The sequence below is a fragment of the Solanum pennellii genome, chromosome 1 (genome assembly GCF_001406875.1).
Source record: "Solanum pennellii chromosome 1, SPENNV200".
Classification (NCBI taxonomy): Eukaryota; Viridiplantae; Streptophyta; class Magnoliopsida; order Solanales; family Solanaceae; genus Solanum; species Solanum pennellii.
In genome coordinates, this window is record NC_028637.1 from 89,616,664 (window position 1) to 89,629,404 (window position 12,741).

The 12,741-nt window shown below is 30.2% G+C and overlaps 1 protein-coding gene across 3 annotated transcripts in view; it reads left to right on the forward strand.

Moving 5' to 3' along the window:
* The first annotated feature begins 6,836 nt into the window (after positions 1–6,836).
* LOC107004503 (mitogen-activated protein kinase 15) overlaps positions 6,837–12,741 on the forward strand; it is a 9,347-nt gene continuing 3,442 nt past the window's right edge. The window contains exons 1-10 of one of the 3 annotated variants that reach the window (XM_027914561.1): positions 6,837–7,282; positions 7,369–7,428; positions 8,147–8,555; positions 8,724–8,851; positions 8,959–9,018; positions 9,143–9,292; positions 9,378–9,533; positions 9,626–9,837; positions 11,141–11,245; positions 11,403–11,569. In XM_027914561.1, coding sequence (XP_027770362.1) covers positions 7,405–7,428; positions 8,147–8,555; positions 8,724–8,851; positions 8,959–9,018; positions 9,143–9,292; positions 9,378–9,533; positions 9,626–9,837; positions 11,141–11,245; positions 11,403–11,569 — 1,411 coding nt within the window. In that variant the 5' untranslated portion in view covers positions 6,837–7,282; positions 7,369–7,404. Of the gene's footprint in view, positions 7,429–8,146; positions 8,556–8,723; positions 8,852–8,958; positions 9,019–9,142; positions 9,293–9,377; positions 9,534–9,625; positions 9,838–11,140; positions 11,246–11,402; positions 11,570–12,741 lie in introns of all 3 variants that reach the window. The other 2 variants (XM_015202715.2, XM_015202722.2) reach the window with 2 other exon arrangements.

A 12,741-nucleotide genomic window follows, 5' to 3' on the forward strand; every position in this document is an offset into this window, starting at 1 on the left:
AGAAGAAAAAATGATTAACTATCAATTAAAAACATTTAATTAATTACTAATATAAATTAAGAAGAAGAAAAAAAGACACAAAGCTTTGAAGATTGGATATCAATTAAGGGAGATACGTTCAAAGAATTGCCCGTAGAATGAGACATAAGGCACATAATTGTTACATAAAATGTTACCTAATATGTAAATTGAGGTATAAAATGTGTAAGTTTATTTTAATTTATATAAATTTAAGTGTTTATATGTGGGTATTCAAAATTAGAAATATGATGTCAATTTAGACCAAAATTAAAGATGCTTTCATATATTATTCCTAATCTAAAATTTGTATACTAAATTAATTTGATTTCTCAACTATTGTTTAAGTTCCTTTGCATACCATTATGATCATGTTTTCCAATATGTGTTGTCAAAATCAGAAATTACTGATTGTAATAAATTGTTCAGAAACACGAAGTAACTGAAATTTATAGAACCAGTAAGCAAGATGAACAGAAATTTATTTCACAAAATACTTAAATCTGTAAAAAAACGTACCAGAATCTGAAATAATCTTTTAGTTTGGAAGAAGATCAAGTCCAATGAACTCACAATGTCTCCTTAAGGAAATTATTCCCCTCTAGTATCCGAGGTTTGATTTGGAATATAACCTCCCAGGGTAAAATGATCTTAATCAGCAGAGTGTAAATACCAAAAACTCTACTGTCAGCGAATCAACCACAGCAGGAAAGTACACGAAGAAAAATGTGTTTAGAAGAAGAAGGAAGAACAGAAAATTCGTTAAAAAATATTCTGAAGACTGAGTGGTATTTATAGGCAAGAAGAATATGTTTTGAAAGGTTGCAACCCTTTCAGAATTGACATGACCATTAATGAAAGTTTGCAACCTTTCAAATGGTATTGACTGTTCCTGAAAGTTGCAACCTTTCACAACAGTCATGGCGGGAAATTTGAATAAAACGGAAAATAAAACGCGGGTCACGCGCGGATCTGAGTCGGGTCGGGTCAACTAAAAAATTGAAAACATTTCGGTCAACTAAAAACTTCTTAAATAAATAATTAAAACAATCTTTGTCCAAAAATAATCTCTTGATCGATCATAAGCCAAAGCGAGCGAGCAACGACGACACGAGGGGGTCCCTCTTTCTTTTAACAATTAATAGGAGTGTTTATGTACTTAAACTCTCCTGTTTTTCTTTCCATCACCGATGAGGGACAAATGTCTTTTCATTAAAGCACAACTTTTCAAATTTCTCTCCTTCCTTCTATTTCCTATCTATTCTTGCTACATACCCAACAGATCATTAATTAAGTATAGCATTAATTCATGGAATAAAGAGCATCCCATTTTCAATATTTTTTTAAAAAAAATTAAGGGCCTAAAAACTTCGAGTCATGATTAGCTATCTTAAAAGGTCATTATCGTTTGTTAAGCTTGAAAGGTTCTTTAAGAAGAAAGATTTAAGACTTTATCAACAAAATATTTTTAATGAAATACCTTTTCGAGTAAATAATTCTCTCCACAAGAATAGTGAAAAAGAAAAAATCATAATATTTATTTCTCTTTGACTTTTAATAATACTGTTTATATCTTGAAAGAAATGAAATTCCAAAGAATTTTTTGACGATGTTAACTAAAACCTAAATTCGTAGCCAAGTATCAACTAAACTATATACATAAATTATACACTTTCGTAGAAAAAAATTATAACTACTAGATAAGATCCAAGTTTTGTAAAATCGAAAATAACAATATGAAAAATAAAGCTCAAGACTTTAAAATAAAATTGTATTTTCTAATTTTAGTTTTCACTCAATTTCCTAAGATTTAGAATAATTCTTCCCATTATAAAATGGGACACTATTTTGCAATATCAAAAATTGAAGTTGCATAAATTTAACAAACTCAACAAATGAAATGAATCTGCTTCTTATTCTTTAAAACATTTAAAAGAAATGCTTCCATGTAACTTCATCATCAACAAAGAAGAAATGAATCTATTTCAAATTTTATTTTTTCAGTTCACATTACACCTTATCGTTTAAGTCTCGATATTTTAAAAAAATCGAAAATATTTATTTTATTAAATCAAAAGATTCCAGCATGTTAGGCACATGCAACCGACCAGAGGTGTGATGCTTATTCAAGTCCATGCATACACATCAATCAATTTCTTCTTTCATTCTCATCTTCTTAAATAATTGATAATTTGGTAAATATAAAATCAAAGACACTTACAATTATTTTAATTTAAAAGAAAAATAATTAACCCCATGTGATTTCAAAATAATTAAAACTATACGCTCCTTAGATTATCGTATAATTATCCTTATACATGTTATTTACGCTCTTATAATTTCATATAGCATATCAAATATTCTAAAATTAACAGCAGAGTCGGAATCTTATCCTCTCCTATTTGATTTGAGTAGAAGGTTTACCAAAGAATCTTGAGAACTATTTTTGAAATTTCCTTATCCAAAATAATTTGTTGATTTTTGTGATTTAGTTCAGTAGATAGCTTATGACTATATTGATAGGTCCACATGACTTAAAGAAGGGCATTGTCATATATAGATTAGTACTATTTTAAAATAAGGCCAATTTGATAGTTGCTTTAACCAACTTCATGGTATCCTACCAATCAAGCATATGCACATGACTTTTTATTTAAATATAACTATTATAATGTTATAATAATTATATTAAACTCAACCTAAAAGGACAATGACATGTGTACGATACAAAGATACTAAAATTATGTATTATTGAAAAGTAACAGTAAAACTAATTTTTTAAAAATGAGAAAAATAATATTTTATTATAATTAAAAGAAGAAAAACAAATTTGTAGTTAGTATTTCACTTTTTGAAAAAATGAGAATAATATATTTCTATTAGAAGTGGAGAATTTATTTTTATAATTAATATTTTATTCTTTTTATCATTTGACATATCCAATCCCACCCCAACTTATAATAACTCACACCCACCTCCAATAGTATTTTCTTAAATCCTCTATAAATATTTTGAATTAACAATTTCTACTCTTCACTAATTAAATATCAAAAAATAATTATGAAATTAGAATTGTTATATTTTTCTAGGAAATAATTTTTCTAGAGAAATATTCATTCGTACCAAACACACCCTAACTAGGATAAAATAAGAAATTTTACCTGTTAATGTGTATTTTTTAATTACCGTTAGAAAAAAAAAGAGAATATCATATAAAATTTGACAAAAGAGTATAGTATATAGTATATACATATAATCAATTTTAAATAAATGCTTATTATCACAATGTATCAGTGAAGGAAATGATATTTAACATTGATAACCATTTTATGTGTTACTTTTGGAACCTCAATCTCTCTCGACATAAAAAAAAAAGAGTTATTTATTTATTTTTTATTTTTTCATCCTTTTAAAAATTCAATGATAAAGGATAAATAAATAAAAAATTGATTATATGACTATCGAATAACGTAACTATACATAGATTGAATAGAAGAGAATATTTTTGTTTTAACCAACAATATTAAGCATTCCAAGAAACAAAATAATAATTTATAATAATACTCCCTCTATTCTAAATAAGTATAGCTTCAATTCATTTTAGTATAATTAAAAAAAATAACAATGTAAGGTACATATAACTTACTAATTAATTATTCTTCTTTATTAAAATATTTTTTGAGAATTAAACGGATTATTAAAAAGCAATAATTCTTTAATATAAGAACATAATTAAAAATAATCATTACTATTTTAATCTTGAATCTCTAAAATAACGCTTATCACACTATAAATTTATTTTGTTAAAACGACAGATATTATAAAACGGCTCGAAAGAAATAGTAATATAAAACTTTGTATTTTCTTAGAGATTCACGGGGTACATATAATATACCTACCAATGTGATACATGTACGCAAATTCCAAGTCCCAAGCAGATAAATTTTAAGAATTTCCCATATAAAATTTTCCATATTTTTTTTTAAAAAAATATATACACTTTGCTATTTTGGATGATGTTACTTTTGATAGTCATGCATTATTAAAAATATCATAATTTTTCTGTTTTATATTAGTTATTTACATCAGTAAAAATATCATAACTTACTTATCATTTTTATAAAATATTTTAATTGAATTTTTCCTTTACTTTAACAATTATTTTTTAAAAAGGTCTAAACAAGTTCAGTAAAATATTAAAAGAGTACTTTAAAAGGTAATTAAGTAAAATCTTTTTATTTAAAATTTCTTTAAGAACATATAAAAAAAATATGGACAATTGATACAAAAAGGAGAGAATAGTATGTATTTCGTAAATTCAATACACATTCAAACAGTGTCATACACCATACGACAATAAATGTGTAATATGAATTATTTGATTCATGGCTCATAAGGAGTAATTAAGTGTGAATAAACTTTGTGAAAATTAGAATTTAAGTTGGAGTTAAATAAATCAACTAAATTGGGACTTACATGCAATGATCCTGGACCTGATGGAATATTGTCTAATAAATTTTTTCAAATTTGTTGGGATATTATTAACAATGATTTGCTATTTATGATTTTTGATTTCTTTGTTGTACATTATTATCCAAATCATTTACTCCCTCCGTCTGGTATTGTTTGTTATGATATCTATTTTTAGAGTTAAACTATAAAAATTTTGACTAATTTAAGATGTATTCTTTCATCATATTAATATGCAAAAAATTGTAATTTATATTAATTTTCATATAGTTTTAGAATATCTAATTTTTTTGTTTAAAATATCGAATTAATGTGATTTAATTTAACTTTTAAAATTAGTCAAACTGACTTTCGAAAAGCGCAACATGACAAACAATTCCGGACAGAAGGAGTATAAGATTATATGAATTATAAACTTTAATATCTTATCTATTAACTAATATCTCCTTACACATCAAATTAATTTTATTGAAAAAAAATCGACGGTTAACAATATTTTTTTTGACACATGAGATATTCATACATCAATCAAGCTTTACATAACGCATGAAAATATATATTTTTATGAAATTTGACATGACAAAAGTATACGATAGAATAGATTAAGATTATATAACTTTTTTAAAATAAAATTTTCTACAATATAAGTAGATAATAAAGTAGACAGAATCATTATCGATACGTGATATTTCTATCAATTTAAATGTTAAAAGAGCTTCTTCAAATCTACCAAAAACATCAAATAGGGTGACCATTCTTTGTTGGAGTTGAGTTCAATTCTTGTCAAGATTGATCAACAATATGTTAGATGAAAACTTCATTCCTTAATTTGTTAATATTAGAGGCATATATAGGGTGCAACAATATAATATTACTTAATTCTTGACAACTATCGATAAAAATACCATATCAGCATAATAAGCTTATCTAATCACATATTTATCTTTTGCAAGCTTATCCAATTACAAATTTATTAAACCAATTAATATTTAAATAAATATCCATAAATACAATCTACTTATAACATTTCCCTATTTTTTTGCTATTTTTTTCTTCTTTTTAATTTTATTTTTGCCCCCCCCCACCACTCACACACACCCCATTTTGTTGTCGTTTCTTACATTTTAGATGGCTTTAATATGAGGTGCAGTTTGTTGAATAATTTTAAGCATTATTAATTTAGTTCCACGAGCTTATTTTTATGTATATATCTCTAGTTCATAGTTAATATTAGTGTAGAGTCATTTATTTATATTTTTCACTAACGTATATTTTCATATACTAATTTAAAAACTTTTTCTTTAATAAATCAGAAAAGATCAATTATTGACTTGAAAAATTCAATAAAGAGGTACCAATAATGTCTAACAAATAAATTACTTATCATTAAAATTAATATAAATTGTCTTTATATTTATTAAATTGATGATTTTATTTGATATTTTAATTTTAACTTTCAAATTTGATATTATAACAAAATCAATTGTAGCAAAATAATTGCTTTCTATCCTTCTCTCCCACCCAATCTCCCTCTACTTAAAAATCAAAATGGTTCAATTGCACTTTTTTATTTTTCTTAAAGAATCATTAGAGTACATTAAATTAATATTAACAGATAAAAAGTCACAATCAAGTTATTAAAGGGGTGAATAAATAATAAAATCTTTTTTAAAAGTAAGATTTTGGAGTTTTTTTTTTCTTTTTATAGGTTATATCTATTTTTACATAATATATGTCAAATAATATTCTTAATCAAAGCTCTCAGATTCAAATTTTTAAAAATAAAAAAAATCATGTTAAAGATGTCATCTTTTTAAACTAAACCTTATTATGTATGAATCTAAATTTAGTTAAATAATACGAATACTGTACATCAAACTAAAAGTCATATAATCCTATATTACATGAGTTTAGTCAATTCAAGAATTTTCCACAAATTACAAGTGTTAGCTACCTCAAGTCACTCTTTTTCTAGTCCAAATTATGACCTCTTTAGACTTTTTTTATCAAGATTACAAGATGCCCCAATTTAGCAACCAAAATATTATATTTTATTAAAAAAAGTGAAGTAACTATATTTTTCTTCAGGTGTTTTAGGAGAAAAATAAAATAAAATAAATCAACTACTTTACCAAATAAATATACTAAATTATTAGTCTTAATCCAAAATGCTCCCTAACCACTAGATGTTAGCAAAAAATCTTGTTAAAAATATAACTGTAAAATCTAGTGAATATATTCCAATGGGCAATTGTGTCATTTTCACCCCTAAAGAAAAGAAAATTACTAATATGGTCCCCAAAGTTTTATGGATAGAAATTTTCTAATCCAAAATTTCCCTATTTCCTCTCTCTCTCTTCAAAACTTGGAACATACAGTAGTAGAGATATTCCATCTTCTTTACCTTTTCTCTCTTGTTGGGTGTTTCCAAGATCTGATTTTTACTCAATTTCTCTCTCTAAAAATTGTATCTTTAGCATAGTTATCAACAGTTTTCAATCTTGACATTGTTGTATGTGCATTTCTAGATCATTGACAACTGTTGTTTGTTTGTTGAGCTTTTTCTATTTAGTGGAGTACTTTTATTTACAGCTATATCACAAATTTGTTGTCATATAGTGCCACCTACAAACTCCTTTTTTCTACTCAATATTGGATCTTGAAAGCTGTACAAGGTTTTCCCATTCTTTTCCCCTTTCTGTCTGTTCCTGAGATTTGGGGTTTTGACTGCAAGATTGTTGGTGGGTGTTGTTTGAATCTGATCATTTGTGTTGTGGTTACTTTTGGGTTCTAGGTATAGTTTTTGATCTGCAAGTTGGAATTCAACTTGGTTGAGTTACTTTTTTGGATAAGATTCTTGACCTTTTTGCTTATTGCTAGCTGTTGTTTGTGGTTTTGATGCTTGCCACCTGAAGTATGCAGCCTGATCAGCGAAAAAAAGTAAGGGTCTTTTCGAATTTGTCAGCTTGGATACTAGTTGAAGCTATGAGTAGTATGGTAGAATCAGTTACAATACTAAACCTAGTTGTTACAACTATTTAGATTTGTTGTTCCCTTACTAAGTAGTTATGGTTTTTGATTGTGGGTTATTATTAGCTTTAGAAAATCGACTTAATAACGCGATCTTCTGATTGACAACCAATTTAAATTTGGGCAATCACTTATCTGGTAAGTTATGTGGATACTCTATTCTCCCACGACTCCCCCTTGTAGGATCGCACTGTTGTTGTTGCTGCTGTAGTTATATGGCTTAGGACATTTGGTTGGAGGATTGATATGTTGAGATTTGTATGATTTAGGAACCTAGTTAAGCAGTGACTGGATCTTCTTTTCAGGCTCTGATATGTGGTGAGGTTTAAGGCTAATTGACATATTAGACCTAATAAATGTTGTACTGTGGTATTTTGCAAGTTTAATTCTATGATCCAATTCTATTGAGAAACAGTTGTGGGGTGAATCAAATATTTGAACTTATACAGTTTTGATAAAAAAGAAATGATTGAATTCCTCATAGCCTGTGCAAGGTTGAAATAGCATAGATGCACAATTAAAAGCATTCCTATTAAGAGAGAACGTGTGTAGCAATTGAGTTATAGTAATAAGATCCATTTTGACAGGTCTTATAACTCATCTTATGAATTATAATATCAATATGCAGGGGTCTGGAGATGTAGATTTCTTTACTGAATATGGTGAAGGGAGTCGATACAAGATAGAGGAAGTTATTGGCAAAGGTAGCTATGGTGTAGTATGCTCTGCGTATGATACCCATCTAGGGGAAAAAGTTGCAATCAAGAAGATAAATGACATCTTTGAACATGTCTCTGATGCCACACGTATTCTTCGTGAGATCAAGCTTCTTCGGCTTCTTCGGCATCCAGATATAGTGGAAATCAAGCATATATTGTTACCTCCTTCTCGGAGGGAATTCAAGGATATCTATGTTGTCTTTGAACTCATGGAATCTGATCTGCATCAAGTCATTAAAGCAAATGATGATCTTACGCCGGAACATTATCAATTTTTCCTTTATCAGCTTCTTCGAGGGCTGAAATATATACACACAGGTTGTATGCTGGCTACAAGATTGTGCTTTAGTTACTATGACTTTCTTCCATGAAGGCCATATTATGTATTTTGACATTAACATTAGCCATATTAGCTGCAATGGTATACTCCAATCCATGAAAGTTTCTCCAATTCTAACAATGCCTCTATGTTGGAATATTATGCAGCCAATGTCTTTCACCGTGACCTGAAACCCAAAAATATATTAGCAAATGCTGATTGCAAGCTTAAGATCTGTGACTTTGGTCTTGCAAGAGTGGCCTTCAATGATACTCCAACAGCTATATTTTGGACTGTATGCTTCTTAATGCTCTGCACAAAACTTATAACTTCGAAAATAGCTCTGTTAATGAGATTAGAGGAACATGTAACATCTAATAACCTGGTTATTTGTTCCTGTAGGATTATGTTGCTACGAGGTGGTATAGGGCTCCTGAATTGTGTGGATCATTTTTCTCTAAGGTGTGAATATACACTTTTTTGCTTTAGATAGTTATTCTGATTTATTGGTGAACCAGCTATAGTTTCTTCATTTTATTATGATAACAGCACATTCTAAGATCAGTTTATTGTGATTTGTCCTCAGTATACACCAGCAATTGATATATGGAGCATTGGATGTATATTTGCAGAACTACTAACTGGGAAGCCTCTCTTTCCGGGTAAAAATGTGGTTCACCAATTAGACTTGATGACCGATCTGTTGGGCACACCCTCCCCCGAATCCATTGCCAGGGTAAGTCCCTATTTCCCCCCTGGAATTCAAGATGTTATACTGTGATAGTTTTGTGGCTAATATATGGTTGCTTATGTGCCTACAGATAAGAAATGAAAAGGCTCGGAGGTATTTGAGCAGTATGCGTAAGAAGAAGCCTGTACCTTTCTCCCATAAATTTCCACATGCAGATCCCCTTGCACTTCGTTTGCTAGAAAGGATGCTTGCTTTTGATCCCAAGGATCGTCCTAATGCAGAAGAGGTACAAATACTTTATGTCTATCTGTTTCCACAAAGTTGTATTATTTGTGACTCCAGCTCCTAACTGCGCTTTTTTCCATGTTCAAAATTCAGGCTCTTGCAGATCCATATTTCAGGAATCTAGCCAAAGTGGAAAGAGAACCTTCTGCTCAACCAGTTACAAAAATGGAATTTGAGTTTGAAAGGCGAAGGATAACAAAGGAGGATGTGAGGGAGCTGATATACAGAGAAATTCTTGAATACCACCCAAAAATGTTGAAGGAGTTCTTAGAGGGGCAAGAACCTACAGGTTTCATGTACCCAAGGTACATTTGTCTCAAACTAAGTTTTTTTCTTCTCTTTGAACCTTTGTATTGCATGGTTTTCTCCGCATCCATACCCTTTATTTGCATGTGCACAGCAATGTGTTCATAGCACATCATAATATGTTTTTACGTGCCAGTGTGTGGCATCTGAGGTGGCGTGGCCACAATTTCGAGTTTTTCCTTAGAAAGGTGGATAGAGTTGAAAAAGTTTCAATACTTCTATTTAAGCTCACGTTCTTCACATGAAGTCTACTCCGGTGTTCTCTTTCTTTCTGCTATTTCCTTAGTTAATTGTAGTGCGGAACTCTTCTATTTGGTAAGAATTGGAACCTCCATGTTTTTCCTTTGATTAAAAGTTAATTAATCAATGTAGTTCTGGGGTAAATTGCTTTACCGGTATTGTGAATCAGGGAAGACTTCCTTTTTAGTTTCTCCTCCTTGGGGTAGTTCAGAGTTCAAAGGAACTCTTAACTTCATTTCCATGTTAGTCAAACTTTGAGTACTCTTTTAATGTAGGATTAATGGGAGTGGTTCTGGTGTTGTTTTCTTTCACATAGAAATGGGTAAATCTAGATTCCTTGTACTCTAGGAAGGTCTTGGAATGAAACCAACCCATTCGATATGACAGTATGCTTATTATTTTATATTGAAGGTAATTCATGTGGATCTCTGAACTTCCCATACATGGATGTGGTAGTATCTTGGTCAACCCTCATTTTGCCAATCACATAAATTATGATTCATCTTCCTGATAAAGAAAATAGCATGGTTCATCTGACATGGCTTGAGAAAGATGTAGCCAACTTTAGAAGCTTATAAGTTATAAATGGAGGGGAAATATTGCACTTTGACTCAAGTTTTTCTCATTATCTCAAGAAGTTAAACTTGATACTATCACAGTGTACTTGGTTCTCTCCCTGGTCAGTCATGCCAGACTTATTATTAAAAATATGTTCTATTATCAAGCCTCACTCAGACTGCTTTTAACCCGCTAGAGAATCTTCCTCTAAGAGAAATCTGTCATTTCTTGCTTAATTGTTTATGCATGCTTAGCTAGCTGCATAACAAAATCTATGGAGTGAGGCATTGGGTGAATGAGAAAATTTGGTGTCAACCATAATATTCTGCTATGGTACATATCAGTGATCACTGGGTCCTATATTAATAAGCTCATTATTACTTGTAAAAATCTCATAATAGAGTGCTATTTACTGTTGTTCCTTTTAAGAAACATAATTTGGTTTCATTGCGCTTGACTGGAGCCAAAAGGGATTTACTTATAGTTTCTTGTGTCACTCCCCAGTGCCGTTGACAAATTCAAGAAGCAGTTTGCATATCTTGAAGAGCATTATGGCAAAGGAGGCGCTGCTGCTCCACCTGAGAGGCAGCACTCATCATCCCTACCTAGGTTAGTCCCTGGCAGTCATGCTGGTTGATCAAATCCTTTTTCCTTTGACCATTTTTTATTGTTTTCCCAGTTTTTCTAATAAAAGGAATTCCCTGCAAGTTTTGGCTATCAGACATTTCTCAATTATTGCACAACTTTAGCCACTGATAAATTTTAGATACAGGGCTTGTGTATTATACTCAGACAATTCAGTGCAAAATCCAGTTGAAGTTGCAAATGATCTTTCTAAGTGCTCTATCAAAGAAGATGAGAAACCACAAGCGGACCGGAGTTCAATGATCCCCATGACAAGGCTGCCTCTCCAAGTTCCTCAGAATGTTCAAGGTTTGATTTCACTAGTTTGTTAACACTTCTAGTAGGGTCCAAAATTTGATCTTTTTCATATTTTAAATGCTGGAAGTATGTTTTCTGATAGGAGTACTAATGTTTCTCCTTTGATTGTTGCCATCAATATTTTAATTGTTTTATTTTTCTGAGAGTAGTATTCAGTCTTTTTTCTTTTGGTCGTCGCCAGCTATATTCAAATGAGTAGCATTCCCTTTTCATATTGATGATGGTGTACGCACTCATGATTATTTTCTTCCATCTGCATTATGAGGAAAGATATATTGGGATGCTGCAGTTTTCTTGCGAATTTGTTAATGAATTAGCATATGCAATGATTTATCGGATATCTACATGTGTAAAACCTGGAAAAGAAATGTTAAAATTTCTGTCTTGCCAAATTGTGAACACAGAAGTAGTGTTCCTCGTCTCAGGCGATAAGTTTTCCATTTGGAATGATCCAAAATGTTGGCTATACTAGTATTTATGAACCTTTCTCATGCTGTTTAACTGTGTACTTGTATGTATTAATGTTTTCTCCTACTCCAAAAATGTACAATTGAATCACTTGGAGTAGTCCTTTTTGTTAGTTAATGTGTAAAATATTAGTAATTTCATGGAATTAACATTGTTTCAAGGACTGAGTTGTCTTAGATGTTGGATATAATTTTTATATTGTTTGAAAATGATACGGTTGAAGTATTAGATACTTCTGAAGTGTGAATTGTTAGCACATTATATTTAGGGGGTTGTCAGATGTTTGAGGTGATTAAAGTGTGAGTTTCCTAGGCAAAATATTTAAAGATCTTTTGACATCTGCTAACTCATCTTTTATTTTTAATTGAAAATAAAGTCGAGATGGTGGTGTCCGCAGACATTTTTATCATGAAAGACTTAGTTATTGGTTTATACATTTTCTTCTAAGTTTCTAGTCAGTGCATTTGTATGAAACACGGAATGTGAGTGTTAGTAGGGATTTCTAATCCGACAGACTGATAATTAATGATTTGGGTGTGTTTGGTATGAAGGAAAATGATTTCCTTGTAAATGTTTTCTTGGAAAATAGGTCTCTATCTTATTTTCGAGTATTTGGTAAGTAAGCAAAAAATATTATCTAGCGAAATGCTACGGAGGCGGCTAAGAATGAGTTTGGGGGGGGGGGGTCTAGGGGG